The sequence below is a fragment of the Salminus brasiliensis genome, chromosome 5, assembly GCF_030463535.1.
Source record: "Salminus brasiliensis chromosome 5, fSalBra1.hap2, whole genome shotgun sequence".
NCBI classification, from domain to species: Eukaryota; Metazoa; Chordata; class Actinopteri; order Characiformes; family Bryconidae; genus Salminus; species Salminus brasiliensis.
Genome location: NC_132882.1, coordinates 30888929 through 30914939, shown reverse-complemented (window position 1 = coordinate 30914939; position 26011 = coordinate 30888929). Strand labels below are relative to the sequence as shown.

Sequence of the window (26011 nt, the reverse complement as noted above, 5' to 3'; positions counted from 1 at the left end):
GTCACGACTGTCTTTTCTGCCGGACCTATACAGCATGTATGTATAAATTATGGATGTCCTGGTCCAGTTATTTTGCCCCTGATTGAATCAGAGTCCTATAATGCTGAGCATCAGCCAATAACGATCCAATCAAATCTGACTGTGTGTGTATAATTAATACAGCCACATGGTTTGGATAAGATAAGCTGCTGATTAATACTGCAGTAAAATCAGTTTGTTTTAGTAGTGGTTTCTATAACGAGACATTCTGGATTCTGATTGATTTAGTTTAGTAGAGACGTTTCTTAAAATGACAATTTTATATTGTGTTTAATATCTTATAACCTAGTCTGACTCTCCTCCCTGACCAATCAGCTCCCAGCTCCTTTAAAACACTGCAGTGAAATCACTTCCTGTGTGTGTAGTGGTACATAGCTGGTTTATAGTGGGATAACGTGCTGTGATTGGATTTCTGTAGAGTGTGTGTGTGTATTAGCATTAGCGTTAGCCTAAACTCGGTTCTGAATGTGTTCTTCAGTACTGGTTTAAAAACTAAGGAACTAATTTTATGGTCTGTTTTTACGTTCCACTGTCAAATAGCTTCACACTGCAGACTTTTATTTACCTTCTTAGAACGTCCTTACTGCTGCCGGCTTGGAATAATGCCCGTTAATGGCACCTTGAGGACACCAGAATGGGCTCTGAATGTTGTGGGTAAAACAAAGACTGGAACTGGATTGGGATTAAAACAGCCAATACCTAATCCACTCAAAAATGCCTGGATCAGACCCGATCCCAATCCACTGGATAAGACTGGGACATCCCTAGTATTAATACCTTTTTGGGAAGAATTGGGAACAACTTGATGTGGGGTAAAATTTCATATGTTTGTACCTTAAAGCAGCATTATGCAACAATTGGTATATCTTGCTTCTGTATTCGCACTTTGACCATAGCTACAGGACACGTTTTTCTGGACAAGCTGAGAGAAACAGAATCAGAAAGATTTTCCACAAATATAGCTTGACAGTTCTTGTGAGCGGTCCAAGTACCAATAATATAGACCCTATTTACCTTATTACAGGTCAGTAGATCATCAACATTTTGAAGCTGTTGCTTCATAATAAAAATGATACATAATGCTGCTTTAAAAGTACCGTAAAGGTTTTTTATAACATAAAATATAACTATTTAGATGCCTGTATCATTTTGAAGCATGCGACTCTGCCCACATTCTACATACATGCTACATTCTCCTACCTGTGTAACAGGATTCAAATGTAAAGCCATTTTCTTATATGAACTCTGGAAAATGTCAGAAGAACCAGGTCCGGAGTTGCCCTATGGCAGCGTACGAGCATACAGCCCGAGATTTTCCGTGTCAGATGCGTTCTGACTACACTATGATCCATGACATGACCTGCTCTATTAATCCATGGGCTCACTCTGACTCATTATTTTCTAAAGAGCTCCCCCTAGAGTTGGTGGAGCATAATTATTTTTCCCCATTGCATTCCCTATACAAAACACACTATGAGATCCCCTTTGTGGAACTCTATAAACGCTATAAATGTGCATTGGTTGACAAGCTGAGAGATACAGAACCAGCACTGGAAGTGAAAGATGCATGTGGACTGAGGCGTAAATATTACAAGCGTTTATACAAATTTGACTCGGGTTTCACAGCGTTAAGCAGTTCTCACAAGAGGTCTTGTGCAGCGCCACCAAAGTTATACAGTGCCGTAGCAGCGTGCCAGCCAGGAGTAGGAATATCAGAGACGCCATTCTTCGCATTACAAGTCAGTGGAGCATCAATATGACCCTGAAGTGTTATTTTAAGGTAAAAATACTACATAATGTAGCTTTAAACTGTCACTGCTGTCACTGTAAAACCATTGGTGTATTTCAGTCGGGACAGTACTTTCCTGCAACAAAGTAAACAATGATTTCCTCATACCTCTCAACCACCATTAGCTGAGCTCCTCCTCAGCTCGAACACAGGCAGCTGCCAAAGCTTCCAGACAAGCAGAGGAGCCGTTGTAAAAGCAGTGCTGAGAAGAAAGCGGACGCCCAACGAAGCAGCCAGCTCGACTGGAACGGCATCCCATCTTGATTGTGGCCTGACAGCTCTGTCAGCACGCACAGACATGTTTAACCCCGCTCCTTCTCTTTCTGCTGCCAACAACAGCCTCCACTCAGTCAAAGAGGCTCGGGCCCAGTGGAGCTGCCTTCTGTGGCTGTGGTGTGCTCGCACAGACTAGCTGGTGATGATGCCTCACATGAAAAGCACTGGCCCTCATTCTGATGAACACCCTGCTGCTTTGCGAGAACAGATCTGTGGGTGATGCCATCTCTCTCTCTCTCTCTCTCTCTCTCTCTGTCTCGCTTTGCACCACACTTGAACATATGGACAAGCAGAACACACAGTATGTCTGGGTGCTCCTGCTTCAATACAGTCATTCTCGCTAACGTGTCCTTGGCTGGAGCCAAGCACTAGGCTTGTACTTCAGCAAATAGATTCTGGGTGTCCTAGCTGTTGTAACTCCAAGCATGCCTTTTAGGTTGTAGGACAGTGACAATCCTGGAGGTCCAGACATCTGCACAATTTGGTGGCTCTCTTGATCAAACATATTTCTTTCAAGTCATCAGTTAAAGGCCAGGTTTAGTAGGTTTGTTCGAGACAAGCAATCAGCAACCCAAATGCCCACAGGTTTCACCTTTATGGTCCAAAAAAAAAGATCCAAAAGTGGATCTAAAATCTTCACTAAACTCTTCAATGCTCTGTGATGCCCCATTACAGTGATATGGACATAGGGTTGACTACATGGGACATGCTATAAGGCTAAAAATGGTCATTTTAAAAGAGCAAGCTGTGCGCCATTGATTTGCATTGTATTGTGGGAACTGTAGTGACAATTTGGACATGACTAAAGTGGGATGAAAAAAGGGAATAAACAGGAAAAAAATAACAACACAAAAAGTAACCAGTTTTGTTGCAGCCCAACACAACTAATAACAAAAGCCCTGTTTTGTCTTCATTCATTTATGATGGCTAAATTTCATATGAATAGAAAAAAGTCTTACCTGGACTTGCACTAATTATAAACATAACTAACTATTTGACTTTGCCTAACCAATCACAACTATATTTTTAATAAAATTATTTTCAATTATACAGTGGCATGCAAAAGTTTGGGTATTGGGTATTTAGGTCAGAATTTACTGTGGGGTACTGTGAAAAATGTGTGACTATACAATTAACTGATTTTCAGCCATGCAACTCACTGGCTTCTTGTAGCTGGTACCCGCATCAGATTCAAAACCCTGACGCTGGCCTACAAAGCCAAGAATGGACCAGCCCTTCCGTACCTGATGGCAATGAGTAAAACCCAATCTGTACCAAGAGCCCTTCCAGCTTCAAGTACGGCTCGGCTTGACCCGCCATCCTTTATGATCCACGGATGTCTAGGCTTTTTTCTGTCCTGGCACCAAAGTGGTGGAACGAACTTCCCCTGGGTGTCTGAACGGCAGAGTCGCTCGCTGTCTTCAAAGGCAGACTGAAGCCCCATCTCTTTCAAGAGTACTTAGGCCAACTGTAGCGTATGTCCAGTATTATGGTCTCTGTCCTGACTTTAGTATTTAATAGTATCTAAGCTTAGAGGTACGCTATGTTGCCATAAGTATTCACTCAGTCATCCAAATCACATAGGCATGCAGACTGCTTCTACAAACATTTGTAAAAGAATGGGTTGCTCTTAGGAGCTCACTGAATTCCAGCATGGTACTGTGATAGGAAGCCACCTATGCAACAAGTCCAGTGAAATTTCCTCTACTAAATATTCCACAGTTAACTGTCAGTGGTATTATAACAAAGTGGAAGTGATTGAGTACACCAGCAACTCAGCCATAAAGTGGTAGGCCACGTATAATGACAGAGCGGGGTCAGTGAATGCTGAGGCGCATTGTGCGCAGAGGTCGCCAATTTTCTGCAGAGTCAATCACTACACAAACCTCCAAACTTCATGTGGCCTTGAGATCAGCTCAAAAACAGTGCCTAGAGAGCTTCATGGAATAAGTTTCCATGGCCGAGCAGCTGCATCCAAGTCTTACATCACCAAGCACGATGCAAAGCGTTGGATGCAGTGGTGTACAGCACGCCGCCACTGGACTCGCAGTGGAGATGTGTTCTCTGGAGTGACGAATCATGCTTCTCCATCTGGCAATCCGATGGACGAGTCTGGGTTTGGCGGTTGCCAGGAGAACGGTACTTGTCTGACTGCATTGTGCCCAGTTTGGTGGAGGGGGGATTATGGTGTGTAGTTCCAGTGATTTTGTTCAATTTTATGCTTCCAACTTTGAACCAGTGAGCCAGGCCTTCTCGTCCAACATCTGTGCCAACATCTGACCTCACAAATGCACTTCTGGAAGAATGGTCAAAAATTCCCATGAACACACTCCTAAACCTTGTGGAAAGCCTTTCCAGAAGGGCTAAATCTGTTATAACTGCAAAGGGCGTCCCAGCATCATATTAAACCCTATGGATTTAGAAAGGGATATCACTCAATTCATATGCATGCAAAGGCAGGCGAGCGAATACTTTTGGCAATATAGTGTATCTTTTGGATCCATAATGTACTTAAGAAATTGCAGTTAACGGAAATGGAATGAAAACACAACAATTATATAAAATCATGGATTCTGTAAAACTGATGAGGCTATGTTACAGAATATCCCTTTAAATTGATCTCAAATGGCCAACTTCAATTCAAACTATCTATGGGTATTTTCTGAGTAAACATTAAAGCGCTTGTGTAAGTTGCTCTGGATAAGAGCGTCTACTAAATGTCTTAAATGTAAACATTAAAGATGAAACATTCTTTTCAACATTTTTTAGGATTAGAGTGTATTATTTTTGCTTTGTATAATTTCAAAGTGAAAAATGAAAGAAAAGGAAAGAGATTAGCTTTTCACTGCTATTGCTTGTTTACAACCATCATTAGGACAGGCCAGGTAATGCATATATTTTAAAGCTCTATAAAAACTCTGACTCCTCAAACCTTGTCCCAACAATCTGTAATCATTGGCTCCTCAAAGCAGCTGCCTAGCACTCTGAAAATGAACATAAATGATGCCCACAAAGCAGGAGAAGACTACAAAGAAGAAGCAATTTCCTCTGTTTGTATTGTACTTAAGAAATATGCAGTTAACGGAAACGGAATGAAAACACGACAATGATATAAAATCATGAATTCTGTAAAACTGATGAGTCTATGTTACAGAATACCCCTTTAAATTCATCTCAAATAGCCAACTCCTAAGCCAATCACAAAACACGTACATAAACACTCTTCAAGGGCGCATTGTCAGAATCCAGTAGAAGCTCAAGATCATGAAAGCCACAGGGATCTTTCCTTCTTTTCATTTATATCTCTTTTTGATTTTTTAAAGAGTCAAGCCACAAACCACCTTAGATGAAGCATGAACCACCTTCATTTATTCTGGTAGAGACTGCTAACAAGCCACATGACCTAGCAGATGTCCTTAAAAGGCTAACACATCACTCCATTTCTGCCCCAGCACAATGCCAGCACAATGCCAGCGTAGCTAAGTGTAGCACCACAGTGGTACAACATCGCTACATGTGTAATAAGAAAAGGAAATGAAAAGTTCTATTTCTAATATATAATGGATTTTCAAAGGCTCTGTTCTCACCTCTTGTTTTAACAGTGCTCAGCAGTTCATAGCACACCTCAATTCGTACGGTAATATTTACACAACATCTATTGTAAAGGACTGTAAAGGATCTTGTGAAAACATTCTGGATGCCAAAATAAAAGGATTTTTCCCCATACAGATGACTGAACGCAGGTCTCCATAACTCCATCAGGATTCCTTTAAGGATGGACTGACTGCTCACACTGCACTGCAAAGCACAGTAACTGCATCAGCAAAACTGCCAAATACGCCACAGAGAGTGGGCTAATGAACAACGACAAAGAAATCGTTGCTCATTATGAACAAGAATGAAGCATCACTGCCTCACAACCAATCACAAACAAAGTGGAACCACAAGAACACTCTAGTCCTTGGTATTGATCTGAGGAGCGCCCAATGACGTTACACACTGCTTCATGCCGGTACAACCCCACTCCCAAATGTAGGCCAGCCAGGTTAATGAAGGGCTGTCAGAGCCACCCCCCCCCCCCCCCCACACACACACACACACACAGGAGCACATCTTAATCACTGCTTGAGCAGCCATCCGAACAATGAAGCAAGATCTTCACTGAGTTCTCTTAAGTTGTACCTGACCTTCTTATCTAGCATGTCTACAGTCCTGTATATGTCTGACATAATCTGCAGTCTGCCAGAAAACGACCTACTTGAATCCTGTCTTTACTTTAGCGACTTAATTCAGTGTTCCTCAATTCTTATAGGAACTTCTTCATGCCGCTGCCCCCCTCAGCATGCTCATTAGGGGTCTGTACATGAACATCTGCAAAGCCACTTAGTAACAATATTGGTCTTATAAGCAGCTATGCAAATAAGATTGACTTGAAGTGAACAGACGTGATCTGGATGGGGGTACTGCAGAATCAGCACACTGGGCGCTAGGCCTACAACCTGTTTCTAAGCCCAATACTCAACCCTGTTTATTATGAATGGACTATGCTGTATCAAACGTACAGCACAACACTAGAGCACTGGGCTATTGATGACAGGGTACCCCGATCCTGATCCACTGTATCCGATAATTATAATCATACTGCTACACTGTGACTGTATGACACTGTAGTAGCCTATATCAAAACGCACTGCTGAACTCTAGATTTTACTAGATGATATCATCATTTTCAGGCTGGATTGTAAGAGTGCCTTTAAAGCTGACCTGGAGCATCCCGAAGTTGGTCTGTATGCTTACAGCCCGCAATATACAAATTTGTGATTTGACCAATGCTCATTTGCATATTGGATCATTTCTGTACTGCAATACCGGTTATAGAAAGGCCAAGAATTGCAATACTGATGAACAAATAATATCTTGTGTAGCCATAAAGAGGTTATATAGTGTGTGTCTGTGCATGTGTGTGTATGTACAGTATATGTGGGCATGTGTGACAACTCCTCTTACCCAACATGCATAAACATGTAGCTGAAGAATCTCCAGACTTGAGCACGATGACCTGGGTGATACACCAACGGGCTCTTCATGAAGTCCGGCTGATACGTCTGCAGAACCCACTTATTCAGCCTCACTCCATAACACATAAACACCACGATCTGAGACACACACACACACAAGTATCTAGTGTAAGTGACAAACACCAATTTGTGTGAAAGACATGGCAAGGAGAATAAAGTGCTGGTGGATGGGTGTGAATACTGGGGTGTGTGTGTGTGTATGTGCACCTGCACGATGGTGATGATGGCCATGAAGACTGGCGGAGGGCAGAGTCTGTTCTGATGGAAGTACCAGCGTCTGTCCGTCTCGCAGGGCAAAATCTCGTATGCCACGTAACGCACAAAACGCTTGTACACGCCCAGGCCCGTCTCGTCCAATAAGATCTCCCGCTGCAGTGTGCGACGCCCATTGGCGATGGCGCGGCGGAAACTGCTGGAGCGCTTGCTGCTTAGCTGATAGAGAGAGAGAGACAGAGGGAGAGAGAGAAATGGGACGAGGGACCAGTTGACAGTACTGTAATTTTGGTGGAGGAATCGATTATGACTCCATTTAGATCAAAGGTCTCTGTGTTCTACCTGTTTTGTAGGCAAAGACTAAATGTCTCTCTCTCACTTTTTCTCTCTCTCTCTCTTCCTCACACACACAGACTAAACGGCCTGCTCTAAATCTGGAGGAGTATATTTTAGCCCAACTCTCTACAGATACAAGCCAAGTTCGGAATCGCTCCCTATTGCAGAAATAGTGCACCATATAGTGCGTCAGCTATTTTTTTAGTGTTTGAAATCTCAGCTGAACATTTCAGTCCCTATACTAAAGCAATATAGCACTCAAGGTCGTGTGTTATCGTGAAATAACAGCACAGCTGTGATGAAGCAGTGTTCATCATAGCCATGCTGTTCTTTCACAATATCACGCAATGTTAAATGCTGTATTGCTTTTGTACAACAGTATGAAATCAATAAACTGGGCCGTGAAGGTAGCATTTACTGTGCTTGAATGTTAGCATTGCCTTCCGCCAAATTACAGTTCCTTATCAAGCTGCTTTTTGCTACGTCACAGCAATGGAGCACAGCCTCCCATTCCTTCCATTCCAGCTTCTCCAACCTTTTACACAGGCCATTTTTTAGGTCATTCTTGTTTTCCTTAGCTCAGGGCGTTTACATTACTTTATGGTTCATTATATAATTTATAGCGACAGTGTTCAGTGGAGTGATACAGTGTTTGTAGAAAAAGTGCTTCTCAACCAATCAGCTCGCATGACGCGAACTAACTGTTGTAAAAATGTAGTGTCTAGACGATGTGTGCTAGGATTTCCAATCTATACCACTATGCAATGCGGTGTTTTTTTACTACAGACAAAGTGAAAAAACTTGTGTTGCGTCGGAAGCGAAGTCCTTATAGGAATGTCTGTTCACTGGGTGGTCATCTTTACAATGCCGGGCAGTTATTTCCAGTCACACAAGACCAGGCTCCCACCTCTATTAATGAGGAGAGACCAAAGCACTGAAAACTGAAGGTCAGATTACTGTTTCAAATAATATGAAATCTGATGAAAACCTCATGAATAGTTTATACTGTTTGGTCCAATAATGACAAAAAAAGGCTTGTTGTGGGTCCTGTGCTTGCGTAGATCTCTACATCGGGAGTTGGGCGTTTCGCTGCTAATGGCGTAACAAGTAAGCTAATTGGCTCTTCGATGAAGAGCGGGACATTGTCTGTAACAAGACGCCATGTTGAGCATTTTGAGCCTCCAAATTTATAACAACTCTGGTCGTATCCAAGAGCAGGAGGAATATACACATGACCAAAGCAGCCAGTTTTAATTAGCTACTTAGCTAAATAGTTGTGATTTTCATGTAATAAAAAAAACAACAATGATAGTATTACTTAAAGTTAATCGTCAGTTCCTACTTCTAAAAATGTATTAGAATGTCAACCAATAAAAAATAAAAATAAAATCATGAGCAAGGTTATCATTTATACACATCTAGGTGTGTAAATGTCCTAATTACAGCATGTATTTTCCAAAATCAGTAACCTGGCTACCGTTCAACAGTTCCTACAGCAGTCCTACAGTGTCTGATTTGTTTATTTGCAACAGAATATGAATGCATCACTCGAACGTAGTAGTATTTCTGAATATATTGTCTAATAAAAGTCTGTTGATCGCCGCCTCGTCAGTTCACTATATATATACATACAGCTACAATTTTTTCTCTTAAATTTGCATCTCTACTTGTATGGCAGCAAAATTTATTCCAGGTATTTCAACAAACAAAGCTGAGTTACCTGAAATTGCTGACTATGAATCAAATAAAGTCACCAGACAGCAATGTGAAAGACTAGTGGAGAGGTTATTTTACCACAGTGATTTTCCATAGTGATGCTCTCAAAGTTCAAATATTAGCACTGTGTTGTTTATATTTGATTAATAACTTCTTTGCATTATAATTATTATAATAATTTCTTTGCATTATTTGAGCTGTTGTTTTGAGCAGTCATTTCTGCAAATAAATGCTCTAAATAGCAATATTTTTTTTGGGAATTTAGGGGAAATGTTGTCCATGGGTTATGAAATACAATGCAAATGGTAATTTCCCTAAACGCATTGCCTATAAATAGCAAAACCAGAGAAACTGAAAGCACTGTAGGATGGTCTCTTAATGGTGGTCTTTTTCCAGAGCTGTATATATCGTGAATGAGTTAACAAGATATAACAGCTAGTCCTCTAAGAAACAGAACAGTGCATGCTGGGCTATGTAGTTCATGGGACTCTTTTTGTAGTCATTACTAAGAGTTACTATTCTCAGAGTCAGTCACCTGAACACTTGCACTTACAAACAAACAAACACACACATTTACACCCAGGGTGTGCAAAGTACTGTGCATACTGTACCGCACGTGTGTGTGTGTGTGTGTGTGTGTGTGCGTGTCTGGAAAGCTGTGATAAGTAAGCAGTGTCATACCGCTCTGCATATATTAGCTAAAAGGAAGAGGAGGAGATGTACTTTCTTCAAATATCTCATGCACACACACACACACACACACACACACACACACACACACACACACACACTTCATAAGAATAGGACCTCACACTCAGCCTCACAGAGACCCCAAAATATCAGCAAATGATGAACAGAATAAAAGCCAAGTGCTAGAGAGAATATATATTCACATTTTCTTTACCTCTCTCTCTCTCTCTCTCTCTCTCTCTCTCTTTCCGTATCCCTCCTCCTCCTCCTTCTCACTCTCCACTGACCCAGATTTGCTCAACATTTCATCCAAATCCCTTTAAAATGAAAGTTCACCCCTCCTCTTCTCCCTCTGTCTCTCTTTCTTCTCCTCTTCCCCACCCAAAATAAACGCTCTTCATGTTTAAAATATTATGCTGACTTGAAGCCTGCGTCGCAGCAATATGCTGCCATAAAACACTGTAAACTGTGTGTGTGTGTGTGTGTGTGTGTGTGTGTGTGTGTGCACAGCCTCAGGCAAAACTGATTGAATGCTCTATATCAGAACAAAAACATTTAAACACCCTTGAATCCAGAGAGGCAGAGTGAGCGAGCTAGAAAGAGTGTGTGAGAGAGAGAGAGTTTGTGTATGAATATACAGTATGTGTGACTCACCATATGACTCAGTGCCTGCTGTATGCTTTGTGTATGTGTGTGTGGTGTGTATTTACGCGTGCATTCATGTGACCGCAGGCATGCATGTGTGTATGTATTGTTGTGGCGGTGGTCTTATGTATGTTAGTGCATATGTACATGCTTTGCTCTCTTTGAAGGGACGAAATGCGTGTGAGCATGAATTCAGGCATGGGTGAGTGTATATGTTAATTCTGTATGTGTGACTGTGTGTGTGTGTGTGTGTGTGTGTGTGTGCATGTGTGGACATGTGCTGATCTTCGATAATAAGGTGAACCGTGATACTATGCATGAGTTCTGAGCATCTTCACAGCTCTCAGTTAAGGTCAAAGTGCAGTGTGATTATGTCTATAGATCAAACCTCATAAAGTGGGCCAGAGGGGTATAAGGCCCCCAGCACTGAGCTGTGGAGCAGTGGAACTGTGTTCTCTGAAATGATGGAGCTCCATTCAATACTTTTGGGATGAGGCGGGGAGGTGATCATCAAACATCCTGACCTCACTAACGCTTTTGTCGCTGAATGCAATCAAACCCAGCAAACGCTTCACAATCTAGTAGAAAGCCTTCCCAGGACAGTAGAGACAGTTACTCCTACAAATCAGGACATACTCTTTTTAAATAGCTTTTGATTTCAGCAGAAACAATGAATGAACAGATGTCCCAATACTTTTGTCCATATAGTGTATCTGTTAGTGTGAATAGCTAAACGAGCAAAAGATGACCTGGTTTTCACAAGGCAGGTCAAAGATAAAACATTTCTTTATAACACTTTAAGCAAGGTCACTTTTCATATCCATCTTTTACAGTTTTACAATAACAAAATATGAAATTAAATGGGTCATTTTTTGATTTCAGAAGAAAATAAATGAGCAAGTGTCATAATACTTTTGTCCATTCATTTGTCTGTTTCATTCATATCAAGGCTGATCCATGTTGCCACTTACAGTGGCTGGGCACCACTCGTCAAAATATTGGTTACTGTGAAAGCTAATGGAGTAAAAGATAGCTTGATTTCCAAAAAGCAATGAAGTTAAAAATGTATTATTTCATAAAGAGCTGCTCATAAGATAGAATGGAAAGGATAGACCTCAATGGAGCAGTGCGTGCAAGACCGCCTATCTCACAGAACTAGACACTTCTGAGAATGAGGTCACCTTCTACTTGCTTACAAGTAGATGTTTTACTTCTACTCCTTACATTTTCACCCAATTATCTGTACTTTCTACTCCTTACATTTTAAAAATAGCCTCATTACTCCTATTTCATTTTGGTTTGTTTTCATCCCCCCCCCCCCCCCCCCAAAAAAACAAAACAAAAAAAAAAAAACCCTATTCAGATAAATCGTGCCATGAATTGTGGTTGGATGAGAAGTATAAACATACACCCTTCTGACCCTTGGTTTGTAAGCAATCCATCGCACCTACACATCACGTCACACTCCAGCAAACACACAGCAGACGTATGTAGCCTAGTATGAACCGGGCAGAGACTCCAGAGAACTCGAGTGAAATGTCACAACTAAGCCCCACATTTACCTTCCAGTAAAGCTTACTGATAACATGCCTCTGAAGTTTGACTTTTTGCATCATTACACATAGATGGTCCTTTAGTATATTTGATTTTACTAAAATGCATATGCAGCTGAAACAGTTAGCCTAGTGCATCCCAACATATTTCAACATTAACATTAGGGAAGCATAATCTGGTTAAGTTTGACCAAACAGCTAGAATTCACATTTTAGAGCAGTGAAAAAATGTGAAAAAGTTCTTCTGCAGCAATTTCACATTCAGGTACACATCTCAACTTCTAGTTTCAGAACCAAAAAAACACCTTATGGAAACAGAAAGTGCTGTAAATGTTAATTAATGGTAATAACTGTAAATACGTGACTGGCTGTGACTGGTTGTTTAAACATTTGGTTTCATAACAAAGTATGCAAACAAAAAACTAGGGTGTCAGTAAGTGTAAGTGCCAGTATCAGCGCAGATACTGATACAGTCTCGGTGCAACACTAGTACTGTTTATTTCTCATGCTCGGTAATTGTGTTCAATTTTCCCTCAATTTGTCGCCATGTGCCTACTAAGCGTGTGTGGGGGTGTGTGTTTTTTTGCCTAGTGAGCATGTGTGTGTGTGTGTCAGTGCATCTCTTACCAGCTCGATGAGCTCCTGGTAGCAGACGTGGCCGTGCTGGTCACTCTGGACGAGAGCCAGCAGCATGTCCAGCTTTGAAGGGTCCAGCTGCAGCTCATGCTGCTCGGCCAGACTGGTGAAGTTCTCCACCGCGATGAAACCAGTCTGCTCGGGGTCCAGCTAAACACACAGACACACACAGAGAGAAAGACAGGGTGAGTCATTCCAGTTTTGTCATTCCAGCTGTTACAGTGACATCTGCATCCACTGCAATTTGATTGGCCTGGTTCTAAATACAGAACTGCCCTGCGATGCACTTTTCTGGGTGGTGGACTCACTCTCAACCTAGAGGTGACACTGACATGCGTAAACACACACACACAGACACAGACACACACACACACACACACACACAGTCACACATGTCAGTTTCACTGCTGGGTTAAGAATAATACACCACCCCGGTTATATCTGTGTAAGGGTGTAGCAAAAATACAGTTTTGTGGCTATGATACATATCCCAGTATTTTAAGGTTTGAGACATTTTTTTGGGCCATAGGCAAAACAATAATGGACCAATAGAAATGTAAGAAATGTAAAAAAAGAAATAGAAATAAAAAAGCTTTATTTTTTATTTTTGGTTTGTTTTTTAGGGATTTTAGGGGGAACTCTGCATATTAGCCGACACACGGTACACACAATCCGATACCATTGTTTATTAATCAGATCCCTCACCATGTGGGAAAGACTTTAGGCATCAGGATGTAAACATTATTTTACTAACTCTGAAAAATAAACCATAACAAATGGACTGTTTATCGTCTCCAAAATAATTAATGGTGCTGGACCTCGGCACAGTGTTGTCCGGGCTCAGGACTTTTATTCTTAAAATTTGAAGTCTGTGAGCCCAAAAAGGAGCGAGCAGCTCCTCCCTTTTTCAGATCACCTTATATGGAAGACCATCTGTGGCAGTGACGTTATTACTCCCTCCCTCCCGCCAGAATTTGATAGGGCCCTAAGCAGATTTTCATTTGGGGACCCCCATACCACCACCTCAGCACCAGATGCTTCATTGTTCCATAGGCTACACTGTGTGTGTAACATCCCCACTATCATTAGCATTATCTGTAATTAGCTTACAGCATATCGGTGTCATTCTGGCTGTTGTTTTTAACCTTACAGGGGAAGCAAACTCACAAAAATGTTGTTATTAATTTCTTTAGTTTTTAAGTTTATAAGTGTGCAAACGTATAAGTGTGAATGGGAGCAGATTTTTTTTTTTTTCTTTGCAGAAAGAGAGATATTGTGTAATACACTATCGACCATGCTGCATATCTGTATTTGCCTAACAGTGGCAGCAGTCAATTGATTAACCTAGGATTGGTGCACCAACTATGAAAATAAATGCATATAAAAATGCAAAAAAAAATTAAAAAACGCTTTTACCTGTGTAACACTATTTTGTGTTATTTTTTAAAAATATATTTTTTATCATGATATCTTGGTGCTCTTGGGAGCCCCCTGGTGATGTTGGGGCCCTAAGTGGCCGCATAATTCGAGTATGCCTTGGGCCGGCTCTGCCGCTCGCTCTTAGCTGTCCTCCATTACAGGTGCAAGTCTCCAATCGAGCAGTTCAGCTCTCGTCTCTCTCTATTGCTGAAAAACGGCAGAAACTGCAAGGCTGTGGCTTTTAAAAACAGTGACGGGGGATTTAAATCTGGAATCTACTGATATTTAGAGTAAAAACATGTCTCATCTGTTGATTTTGGAGACTTCTGGGACTGAAATTGTGTTCGGTCGTGAGGGGAGAAGGCATGATCACGCCGCAAAATATCAAAATAAGATATGACTCCATAAATTCAGTTTCTCACTCAGAACACCAAATACTGTAAAGAAAAAAGGGGGCAATAAGCCAACAGAAAGGTGGATAAAGAGACGCTTCACAAGGTGTGTTCAGTCTGTTCAGAAATCATAACAGTCAATACAGGGAATACATTGCATTTTATACAAGTAGTTGGCTGGACATATGAACAGACTAGTAAACAGACTAGAGTGGATTTTGAGCTGATACTAGATGACAGGTCGAGGTCACTGATTGGATAGGGTACACCTTGCTGTTTGCTATGATATTTGTATCATGGCTGTCATGATATTTGTATCATGTCTGTTTTCACCTGTAAAGCAGGAATTTTGGAGATACAAGGTTTTTGTGCCACTATATATTTATATTAGCATATTGTGATGACATTGAAAGGAAGGACAAAACATTTTACAGCAACTTTACAGCAGTACAACAGAATTTAACCTCTGCATTTAAGCCCTCTGTGGCAGTAAAAAACGGCCACTCACACTAGTGAACTGTGGCAGTAGTGCACACCTGGAGCAGTGAGCAGCTATCTCAAGCGGGGCTTAGGTCATTTGGTCAAGGGCACCTCAGCTGTGAATGTAGAGGGAGGAAAGAGCACTGTTCTGTCACTCTGCTGGTCAAGGGGATTGAACTGGCGACCTTCTGGTCCCAAGCCTACTTTTCTAACCTTTAGGCCAAGTCTATCAATAACAATACATGATAACTTCTCATACTGTTTAGCCCTAATCAAGCTCCATAAACTGATCTACTTTTTAGCCCAGTATTGACCAGTATTAGAACTTTTCTATGAGCTTTTTCATAAAAAAAATAAAATCTTTATCTGATATAAAATCATAATAAAATCATTTTCTGATGTAATGGTTACAGTTTATTATAATTTAAAAGGGAAACATGTAACACTTGTATGTAACAGTTGGTAAGAATATGTGGTTTCACATGTGTGTGTGTGTGCACAATAATTCAAAGCTGTTTAATTGAGCACATGCAGAGTTTTAATCCCATTAAATCTACTTCGCTGCATTTCACATTTACAACTATTTATTTATGAGAGAGAGAGAGAGCGAGCAGGAGAAGGAGAAAGAGAGAGGGAGAGTACGAGAAAAAGGGGCGGGTGGAGAAGAAAGGGAACAGTCCAATCGCTCAACTAGTCCTGAAACACAGTTCTACACTCACACCCCATCCCCCCACCCCATCTGACACACACAAATATCTCACACACTCAAATCCAGAACACACCAGCTAACCTAGTTAGAATCAACAAAATTACAAAACAACCTTAACAAGACTTCAGCGTCGCCTACAGGGAGTAAAATGCAGAGCTGCTCGGCCCTTACAGATCTGACCACACCGACTAACACTGAGATTCACCCTGACCAAGTACAGACTCACAGCCTGACCACAGAGAGAGGCAGGCACAAGAAGTCCTGACTGCCCAAAGAGCAGAGACAGGGCCAGAACTGCTTATCCTCACTGAACCAGAGCTGCTGTTCCTCACTGAGCCAGAGCTGCTCTTCCTCACTGGAACAGAAATTAATGTCCCCACTGAGACATTCCTTACAGAGACAGAGTCACATGCCCCCACTGAGACAGAGCTGCATCTCCCCACTGAGACAGAGCTCTCGTCCCCACTGAGACAGAGCTGCATGTCATGACTGAGACAGAGCCACTCGTCCCCACTGAGCCAGAGCTACACATCCCCACTGATAGACGTCCCCACTGAGACAGAGCTGCACATCCCCACTATGCCAGAGCTGCACATCCCCACTGAGACAGAACTGCACGTCCCCACTGAGACAGAACCGCACGTCCCCACTGAGACAGAGCTGCATCTCCCCACTGAGACAGAGCTCTCGTCCCCACTGAGACAGAGCTGCATGTCATGAGTGAAACAGAGCCACTTGTCCCCACTGAGCCAGAGCTACACATCCCCACTGATAGACGTCCCCACTGAGACAGAGCTGCACATCCCCCCTGAGCCAGAGCTGCACGTCCCCACTGAGACAGAACTGCACGTCCCCACTGAGACAGAACCACATTTACCCCACTGAGACAGAGCTGCACATCCCCACTGAGCCATAGCCACACCTCCTCACTGAGACAGAGCCACACTTCCTCACTGAACCAGAGCCGTACCTCCTCACTGAGACAGAACTGTACTTCCCCACTAAGCCGGCTTGTCCTTACTGAGACAGAGCTGCTTGTCCTCACTGAGACAGAGCTATTTGTCCTCGCTGAGACAGAGCCGCTCTTTTCATTGAATGAACATATTTTAATAAGTGAGGGAGAGATAGAGGGACAGGAACAGAGACTGAGACAGAGAAGGTGAAAGATGAAAGGAGAGAGGGGCAGAGAATGAGGAAGAGAAAGACGGAAACAAGGTAGGAGAGCGAGGGAGAGTGGAGAGGGAGTCGTCCCCAGCCAGTGCACGAATGTGTTCAATTCCATCAGCAGCTCACCTGATTTGCCATCACTAAGAACTTAAGACTTACCAAACCAGGTGTTGATATGATGGGAACTATAAATAATACAAGCCTCCCCTGAAGAAAGGTTTGGAGATGAACACAGTCAACAGAGTGATGTAAAAACACATCAAATCTATTGCCCAGATAGGGACAAGACTCTTTTTGTACTTAATGGCTGTTCAGTTACAGAAAACATAACACAAAAAGACCTGTTTTTAACTCTTTCAGCTTTAGAGTAGTTAAATATTACTTTTATTGCACATTTGTTAACATGTGTAAAAATCTAGTAAGATCTGATGATGACTAGGTGTACCAGGAATGCAGATTTTCTGGAGATGCTGAGAGCCTAGAGGTTAAGGATCAGTAGCTTCAGCATCCTGTTGCAACTGCCTAGATCGCAAAAGTCATCATACACACATGCTGTCCCTCCCTGAGGCTGGAAACCAACTATCGATGTCACATTGGCACATTTGCCTTTTTTTCTTTATTCAGTTTTGTTTGATTGTATTTTCCTGTTTTGCTTACTATCATTATTATTATCCGGTGTCGACCAGAGGAGGATGGTTTCTTCCTCTTGATTCAAGGGAGTTTTTCCTTGTCACTGTTGCCACTAGCTTGCTCAAAAGAGGCTCGGACCCGGATCTCTGTAAAGCTGCTTTGTGACAATATTTGTAGTGAAAACACTATAGAAATACATCTGAATTGAATTGACTATATCTGTGTACTGAGACGCAATACTTGGGACTTGCTGGGGACTTGAGCTGCCTGCAGATCGGACTGTGAACTAACAGCTCCTGCCCCAACAAATGAAACAACGTCATGTCTGTACCCCAGGTCAAGTCTCCAGTCCACTTTCTCCTTCTCTGCACAAAAAAAATACAAGTACACAAGACTATTTAAGATTACTGACTGATTAAAACATTTAAACTTGATACATTATATTTTATCTAAACATGTAAAGCAAGCATGCATACACACACACACACACACACAGTAACCAAGAAACATAATCTGGGTGAGTAAATGACTAAACGCCTGAAGCTTTTCTTGAAAACACCAGCATGGAAGAGCGAGCAGTTATTTTTACTTAATCGTCTGCCTCGCCTGTGTGTGTGTGTGTGTGTGTGAGAGAGAGAGATTTTGGGCCACCATACGCTTTGAAAGTGTGTAAAAGAAGACGGAAAGCGCTCTTCCTGATGCAGGCATTCAGAGAGAGAATGGATGGATGTCAGGATGAAGGAATGAGTGGATTGAGGGAGGAGGGCATTTCAGTCCAGAAAGGGGGGAAAAGGAGGGATGAGGAAAAGAGCGGAGATCACAGCTCTAGTCAGAATGACTAGAGGCACTGGGTGAGGGAGTGAGGGAGTGAGGCAGACGGCTGGAGAGAGGGATAAAGGAAAAAGAGACGAGCAGTTACTGAAGTGATTCAACACAGACATGCCGCGGTGTCGCCATGGTTACAGGTTACAGGCTACCAATGTGTCACTCAGAGAGATGGAGTGAAAGAGAGAGAGAGAGAGTGAAGGAGGCAAAAAAGGTTGAAGAAAAGAAAAGAACAAAAGACAGGGAGAAGCAGCGGATTGGCCGGAGAGACTGCGAGAGAATGTGAGAAGGATTCATGGAGAGTAATTAAAGAGGTGGGCCGATATGGCAACTGTGGGACGATGCTGGTTTCTGCTATTACTTATCTGCTGAGACGGATACATGAATACTATGTAAAAACTGAGAAACAGGGACGACAGCTACCGGAATCAGCATTGGAGAGAAGTGTAAGATCAATTTCTGTGGAGGTAAAAATAGGAGTGCACCGACACCACTTTTTCCTTTCCGATAGCGATAACAGATTTTCAAGTATCTGCTGATACAGAGTACCAATACCGATGCTAACTCTGACTTAAATACTCTAATAAATCTATAATAATAGACGGCTATAAATCCTGATATTTATAGTGTTCCACTATTTATAGTTTTTTTTTTTTACAGCAAATAAGATATAATAAGCTTAATAAGCTACAATTGGCCACAATGCAGAAATACATGCAAGTAGTAAAGGAACACCAGTGCTGTAAATGTAAAAGTTCCATTAAATGTCTTTAAATGTGTAATAACTGTGGCAATAGCTGTTTATGGCTGGCTTTTATTGGTTTTTAACATTTTTGGTTTCCTAAGTATGCAAACAGAAATGCTTTATGTAAAAAAAACAACAAAAAAAAAACAGCACAAACTCCTGCTCATCCCGAACCTTTTAGGAACAATTCAGCCGTGTGCAAACGATACGACTAAGCCCACAGGGAGAGCTAGATATAATAGTTGCTACAAATGCTGACATGATTAGTCGCCATAGTCTATGACATTGACTCTGAAAATGCCATTAAAGTCCTGCCATCTCTCCCAGACCCAAATTTGAGTAAGTTAGAGTGATGAATCTGTGAATATGAACTGAACTCTATTTTATCCACCCAAAGAATAATTCAATGTAAAATCTGTCAACTAAACACACAACTTAAGAATCAAAAAGCAGTGAAAATTCCCAGAATTCCCAGCTGTTCACACTATGGCCTTTAATACATCCATCATTTAATACTGGTTAGGGTTTAGAAATAAATGTGAATTTGAGATGTTCATTTTAATAATACTATACTATAATACTATAATAATAATACTATATAACTATGAACATGAGGTCAGTCCTTTCTGGCTCCTGTCGGGTCGGCTTCACTCAAAGCTACAGTCCGACTCAGTTGGGGTTTAATTATGTTTAAGGTCTGGTTTATACTTGATGCAGCGCAAAAGTTGCAAGTCACCACGCGGCTAAAATGACATTAAACATCCATACACTTCCCTGCATGGAAGCTCTTAGCGCACCATGCGTATGGCCAAATTTATAACTACGCGGAATGGATAGAAATGCGTGCCCCTACCATCGTCATTACACTCAGTGTATACCTACTTACTCTGTTCGCCCATTATTCGAAGTAAATTTCGTTGTGTAGGGAATGGCATGAATACACTCAATCACATACACTTTAATAAGGGGTAGAAAACCCACACTGCATTACGCTGACTATTACGCTTTTCTTATTTAAACTTAAATAGTAATAGGTTAATATGTAAGGCTTTATTTACAATTTTGAAATTGAACTTTTTGGTGAAAAATGAATCGGTTAGAGGCAGCCCTCGTTGCTTCCAACCTAAACACATAAAAAGTATAAATATGAGTAGTGAAATGAAGCTGTGTGATTCCTTTATTTTGAAACACAGAAACATTGCCAGTCATTTTTGAACAGATATTTGTACAAATGTAACCATGTTTAATCATGAATTTACTTCGCGTCTGCAACTGGAGCTGTTGCTTATAAAGACCATTAGATGTTTAGGTTAGATGGTTAGGGTCAATATTGCTGCTATTGCTATAATATATCAGTCTGTTAGTTACACTGATCCTGAGTTATTAAGCCTAGAAAGTTTAGGGTAATGGATCGTTTTTTTTCTTATTTTGCCTCCTGATACCTGATTCAGTGCGTTTTACCAGTATTAGACCCAATACCGATACTGAGTATCAGATTGGCCCACCCCTAGAATAAATAATAAAATATATGTGAAAAATTGTATATAATTCAAATAGTGTGCATCCCTATTAAAAAGAGTATGATTAAAGACAGAGGTCGGAAAGAGAGAGGGGGAGAGAGGGGGAGAGAGAGAGAGAGAGAGAGAGAGAGAAAGAGATTAACACAGCGAAATGGAGGGTGAGAAGAGTGGTTCCCTGACAGGAGAAGAGAGTGAATGATGACTCTTTTAACCTCCATTTCCTCCTGACACTCACATCAGCCTAGGCCTGTTTGAGTGTGGGTGTGTGTGTATTTATCTCTTTCTGGGGACAAAATGTTCTCAGGATGATGGAAAACACTATCATTATTTGTCACTGAGGGGACACTTGACTGCTCCCTATCAGGAGAAATGATTTTCTGACAAAAACAGGAGCTTTTTTTTTATAGAAACAGTATACAAAGCTGATTCTCTGGCTTCAGAGGTTAAGGTTAGAATTGTGATAGATGTAGCGCAGCAGCGTTTCCCCACAGTCATCGTGAAGTGCATGGAAAAGCTCCACAAATGTATGAATACAAACCCGTTCAAGTGTGTGTATGCCTGAGTGCGCCAAACCACCACAATCAAGAGCTATAGAGAGGGAAAAAACATTAGCTTACATCAAACCAAACGCACAAAGACCTATCAGATGCCGCTGACTTCCGAGATCAGACACGTAACGGCAGGTTTGCGGATGCGCCTGACCGTCTGATCTCTCTCAGTATGAATGCTGCTTTTGTTCTGGCAGGCCGGTGGTCTATTAAAGCGGGCCAAAAAAATGAAAGATTTGCAGTTTCCATGGCTGCGGCAGACACGCTCCGTATGGCGGAGGGTGTTTCCTCTAGAGCATGGCGGGAATAAAATCCACAACATACACCAGGAGTGTGATTACCAAGAGAGTAACACCAGAGCATCAGTGGCGCAACACTAGAGACATCAGCCAGGGGAGGGAGTATTATCATAATGTGGATTAGCACAGCCATTTATTGTTTTTATTTATTTTTAATTAATCATTTATTTTTTATTTTACCCCATTTAATGCCCAAGCTGGAAGGCCGATTACCCGACCGCCATTCGTGTGAACTCCCCCATCACAATGCACCCAGCAGGGTGAAGACTATCACGTCTCCTTCGACACATGTGAGGCCAGCCAGCCAGGCCAGCTAGCCACCAACCCCTTTCGAACTGTCACTGATGCAACACTGTTAGGTAGCCAGCTTGCCCTGAGAAAAGCGCGGCTCCCCAGCTCCGATACAACAGCTATTTTGTAGAGTATTCATAATTTGTTTATTTATTTTTTTTTGTTAAAAGCTTTGCTAGATATACTTTAATATGTTCCAGTGGTGCTACAAAAGAGGCCAAGACTTGTCTGCTGTTAGCCTAGCACTTCTTGGGGCTTTAGGCTAATGGTGCTGGGCTAATAGCCAATAAAGTGCAGTTAGAGTCCAATTCAGCTCCATTTAGTTCCAAAGTGACGTGTTAGTAGATACAGAAATTTTTGTAAATATAAGAAGGAGCTGAAACACAACTTAAATGTGAATTTTATTCACAAAGCAGAAGCCACAAGAATAAGTTCTCAGAGTTCCCCCCTACTACAGTTGCTTATGCTTCTTCCATCTCGTAATCATATGCATTTTTAATTTTGAATTTATCTTAGATTAAGAAATAGCCTCAGATCATTTATTTTAAACACTTCCTAAGTCTACATGTAGCTATATAAATCCAGGATTAACTTGTGGGGACCCCTGGTGCACTGCGAAAAGGGGCAGCCAACCCTGGACAGCACATAGCGAGTCACATCGACCAATAATAAATGATATAGTATGACCCTGGCGTGAACTCTTCTTGTAATCCTTCTGATTTCTTACACCTTGCATGTGTCCCACCAATTCAGTAGTTCACCAGATCTTAAATAGTGTGTAACATCATTACTGGTATGTTTCTGTGCCTCTGTTTAATCTGCCGTGTAAACTTATCCTACCTGTATCCTCATAACTCCACTACTTGGTGCAGCTCAGAGGAAGACAGGGTCCTCTTTTGATCCCTAGCCCTGTGTGTCAAATCGAGTACATCCGTAGTGTACACGACAATTTTCGTGTTAGCAGGGTATTCACACAGGGCTAGGAGAGAGGATGTAGTGTTAATTCCCAGATGATGTGCTAGAGCTACTGAGAAATGAAGTGTGGAAAAACTGTGCTCTACAGACTGCCACACACAGCAGAAAGGGAGGAAGCATCTATAGGCCATTACAGGTCAAAGTTTAAAATGCGAGTCAGATGTTCAGTGTTTTACCTGCATTAACTGTGTTTCTATCCATCGTGTCAAGCGTCTATTAATATGTATGTGTTCCTTATCATTTAATTTTTGATTGGCTTTCATTGCCATGTTGCACACTTTGTGTGGGGTAGCGCCAGTAGTGCTAAGTTTTATTAATGTGGCTGTTTGTTCACTGCAAACAGACTTCTACATACGCACAGAATCAACCCTATCAATGGGAGATCACAAGTTCGATTCCCGGTTATGCAACGGACACCCGTGGCTGGGAGTCAAAGAGAGCACAGTTGGCTTAGTGCTCTCTGAGTGGGCAGGATGACCCTCCGTCTCCACCCATCCCTCAGCGCAATGCTAACCACCCCAACTTCATGAATAATGAGAGTTTAGTACATGGAATATTGTCTAATTATTTTTATGGCTGCTTGGTTTACAAAAAAACACCCACTAAAAAAGGCCTACGGCAAAATGCAATGACCTGCCTCAGAGAATCTCTCTTAGCAAAGCTAAAAGGGCTGAATGTTAACACTAGCTGACCAGGAGAAGCACCGCTTGGAGAAAGACTGACCGGAGAAAGCGCTGCTGCAGGTATTCATGCGACTGTCAGGAGGAGAGCCATGAGAAGGATGGCCCTTACAGGTCTAATGCTAGGCTAGGCTATTATATGTGGCCAGCCAATAAATGCATAGCTTACCTTAAGCTTAATTTTTTTAACCATCAGTTTAATTTCATTCTGAAGCAAAATAACAGGGCTTTTAGTGGGTTTCTAAAACTGCTTCTGAACATGATCTCCAGCCAAGGTCGTATGCTTAATATTCCAAAGGATAATAATTAGAATATTACACACACACACCAAAGAAGAATTCCAAATAATCTGAAATTCATTCTTTGGCACCCTTAACAAGAACCAGGTGTGGATTATGATGAGGAGAAAGTTTCAGGACAGAGTGTAGCGGCCTGTAGGCGTAATGAGAAGAGGATGGAGAGAGGCTATGAGAGTGCCGTTCAGTATAATGCCAGCCCAAGCAGAGGAAGGTGTAGGACTGATCAGTCGGTCTGTTATCACCTAGTGGATTCTCCCTCACTCTTCAGCCCTTCTACTTCTCTAGTAACAAATTCTGGGTCAGAAGAGGACTCCTAGCTCTCTCCCACTCTCTCTCCCCCTCTCTCTGCACAGATGGCACCTGAACAAGCAATGCTCTCTTTCCTGCTTTTGCACACACACACACACACACACACACACACACACACTATTTATTACACACTATATATATATATATTCATTGTTTCTTGTGGAGTAACTGTCTACTGTCCAGGGAGGGCTCTACTAGATTTTGGAGCATTCAGTGACAAGAGAGTTAGAGAGATCAGAATGTTGGTTGATCACCACCCCAACTCACCGCCACAGCTCATCCCGAAAGTATTTTGGGTGGAGCACCATCCATCATTCCAGAGAACACAGGTCCACTGCCCCACAGCTCAATGCTGGCCAATACCTCTGCTGCAACTACACAAGCTGTGTGTGTACACATCTGTACATCTGTGTCAGCAACGGGTGCAATTTAAAAGAAAGGGGTGTCCGCAAACATTTTGTCATATAGTGTGTGTATATATAGACACTTTCGTAACAGCACAAGCTGTTCTGCTCTTTCAGCTTGGTCGACAAATCACACTCCTCTGGCGTCTGCTTTTACACAGCATCCCATAAGTTACTGACTTTATGTAGAGAAGGAAAACACATGGTCTCATAAGCAATTACAGCTAGCAACAATTAGTCAGCATTGCCCAAATGAGGGCTATGGAGACAAACGACACTCTGAGTGGTCCTCAGTAGCTTTGTTCATGTAAGCAGTTTTCAGTAAGATATTCATTTACACACCGTAAAAGCATGTTTAAGATGCTATAAAGGTGAAAGTAATTTCTCATTGCCTAGTTTGCTGTCAGGACTATACTTTCCTTTTTAAAACTGTGCATTGTATGTTCCTTCTGCACTGAAAAACAAGGAGATCAGGATTTTGGTTTTCTATCAAAGAACACCAGATTATACTGGTTCTGTATTGGCTATTTTTGGTTAATGCCATCCCTCAGCGCAATGCTATCCAGTGCATGCATCTTAAATACTGAGAGTTTAGCACATGGAATATAGGCATTATATGTACTGCCCCAAAGTATACAAATACACCCACTATACACCCACTAGCAAAAAAAGCCTAATAATAAATGCAACCCCTACTTCAGGAGAATCTAATTTCGCAAGGCTAAAAAGGCTGAATGCTATCACTAGCTGACCAGGTGATGCACTGCTTGGAAAAAGACTGACCGGAGAAAGCGCTGCTGCAGGTATTCATGTGACGGTCAGGGGGAGAGCAATGAGAAGAGCCACAAGCCACGCTTAACGCCCATGAGGAGAGTACCGAAGGCCAGGGAAGAGCTGGTGAAACAAGCAAGTGCTTGCCTGTTGCTAGGCTAAAAGCTAACAATACCAGGAGAGCAGGATCGTGGCTTGCCATCAAGAACACCAGATGATTTCTACATGTATGGGCATTTTTGTCAAATTGAAAATATTAAGTATAAGTAACTCATTTCAGTCACTGGCTGATACCTTTGAACATGTTCTGCACAGAAACGGCATTATCTTTACGCCAGCAGGAGGACAATTTAATTTAGGAAACGGCGCATTACTTTAATTAAGAGTTTCATTACACTGACTTACATTTCCGCTATCCGTGCATTTGTTAGGAGTGTCAGGAGCATTAAAGGTTTGTCATTTCTCATTCTCAGGTTTGTGAATTAGTCATTGTTGGCCTTGTGCAGAAGCTTTGATCTCCATTTCTGGTGAGTTTTATGTCGGTGAGGGCCAGTTGACATAAAAATGAAAATTAATA

At 41.8% G+C, this 26011-nt stretch overlaps 1 protein-coding gene across 2 annotated transcripts in view; it reads right to left on the bottom strand.

The window, feature by feature from the left end:
* rhbdl1 (rhomboid, veinlet-like 1 (Drosophila)) overlaps nt 1-26011 on the bottom strand; it is a 49604-nt gene that overhangs the window by 14793 nt on the left and 8800 nt on the right. For both annotated transcript variants that reach the window (XM_072680157.1, XM_072680158.1), the window contains exons 2-4: nt 12963-13121; nt 7390-7614; nt 7112-7260 (exon numbers count right to left, since the gene is read on the bottom strand). In XM_072680157.1, coding sequence (XP_072536258.1) covers nt 7112-7260; nt 7390-7614; nt 12963-13121 — 533 coding nt within the window. The remainder of the gene's footprint in view (nt 1-7111; nt 7261-7389; nt 7615-12962; nt 13122-26011) is intronic.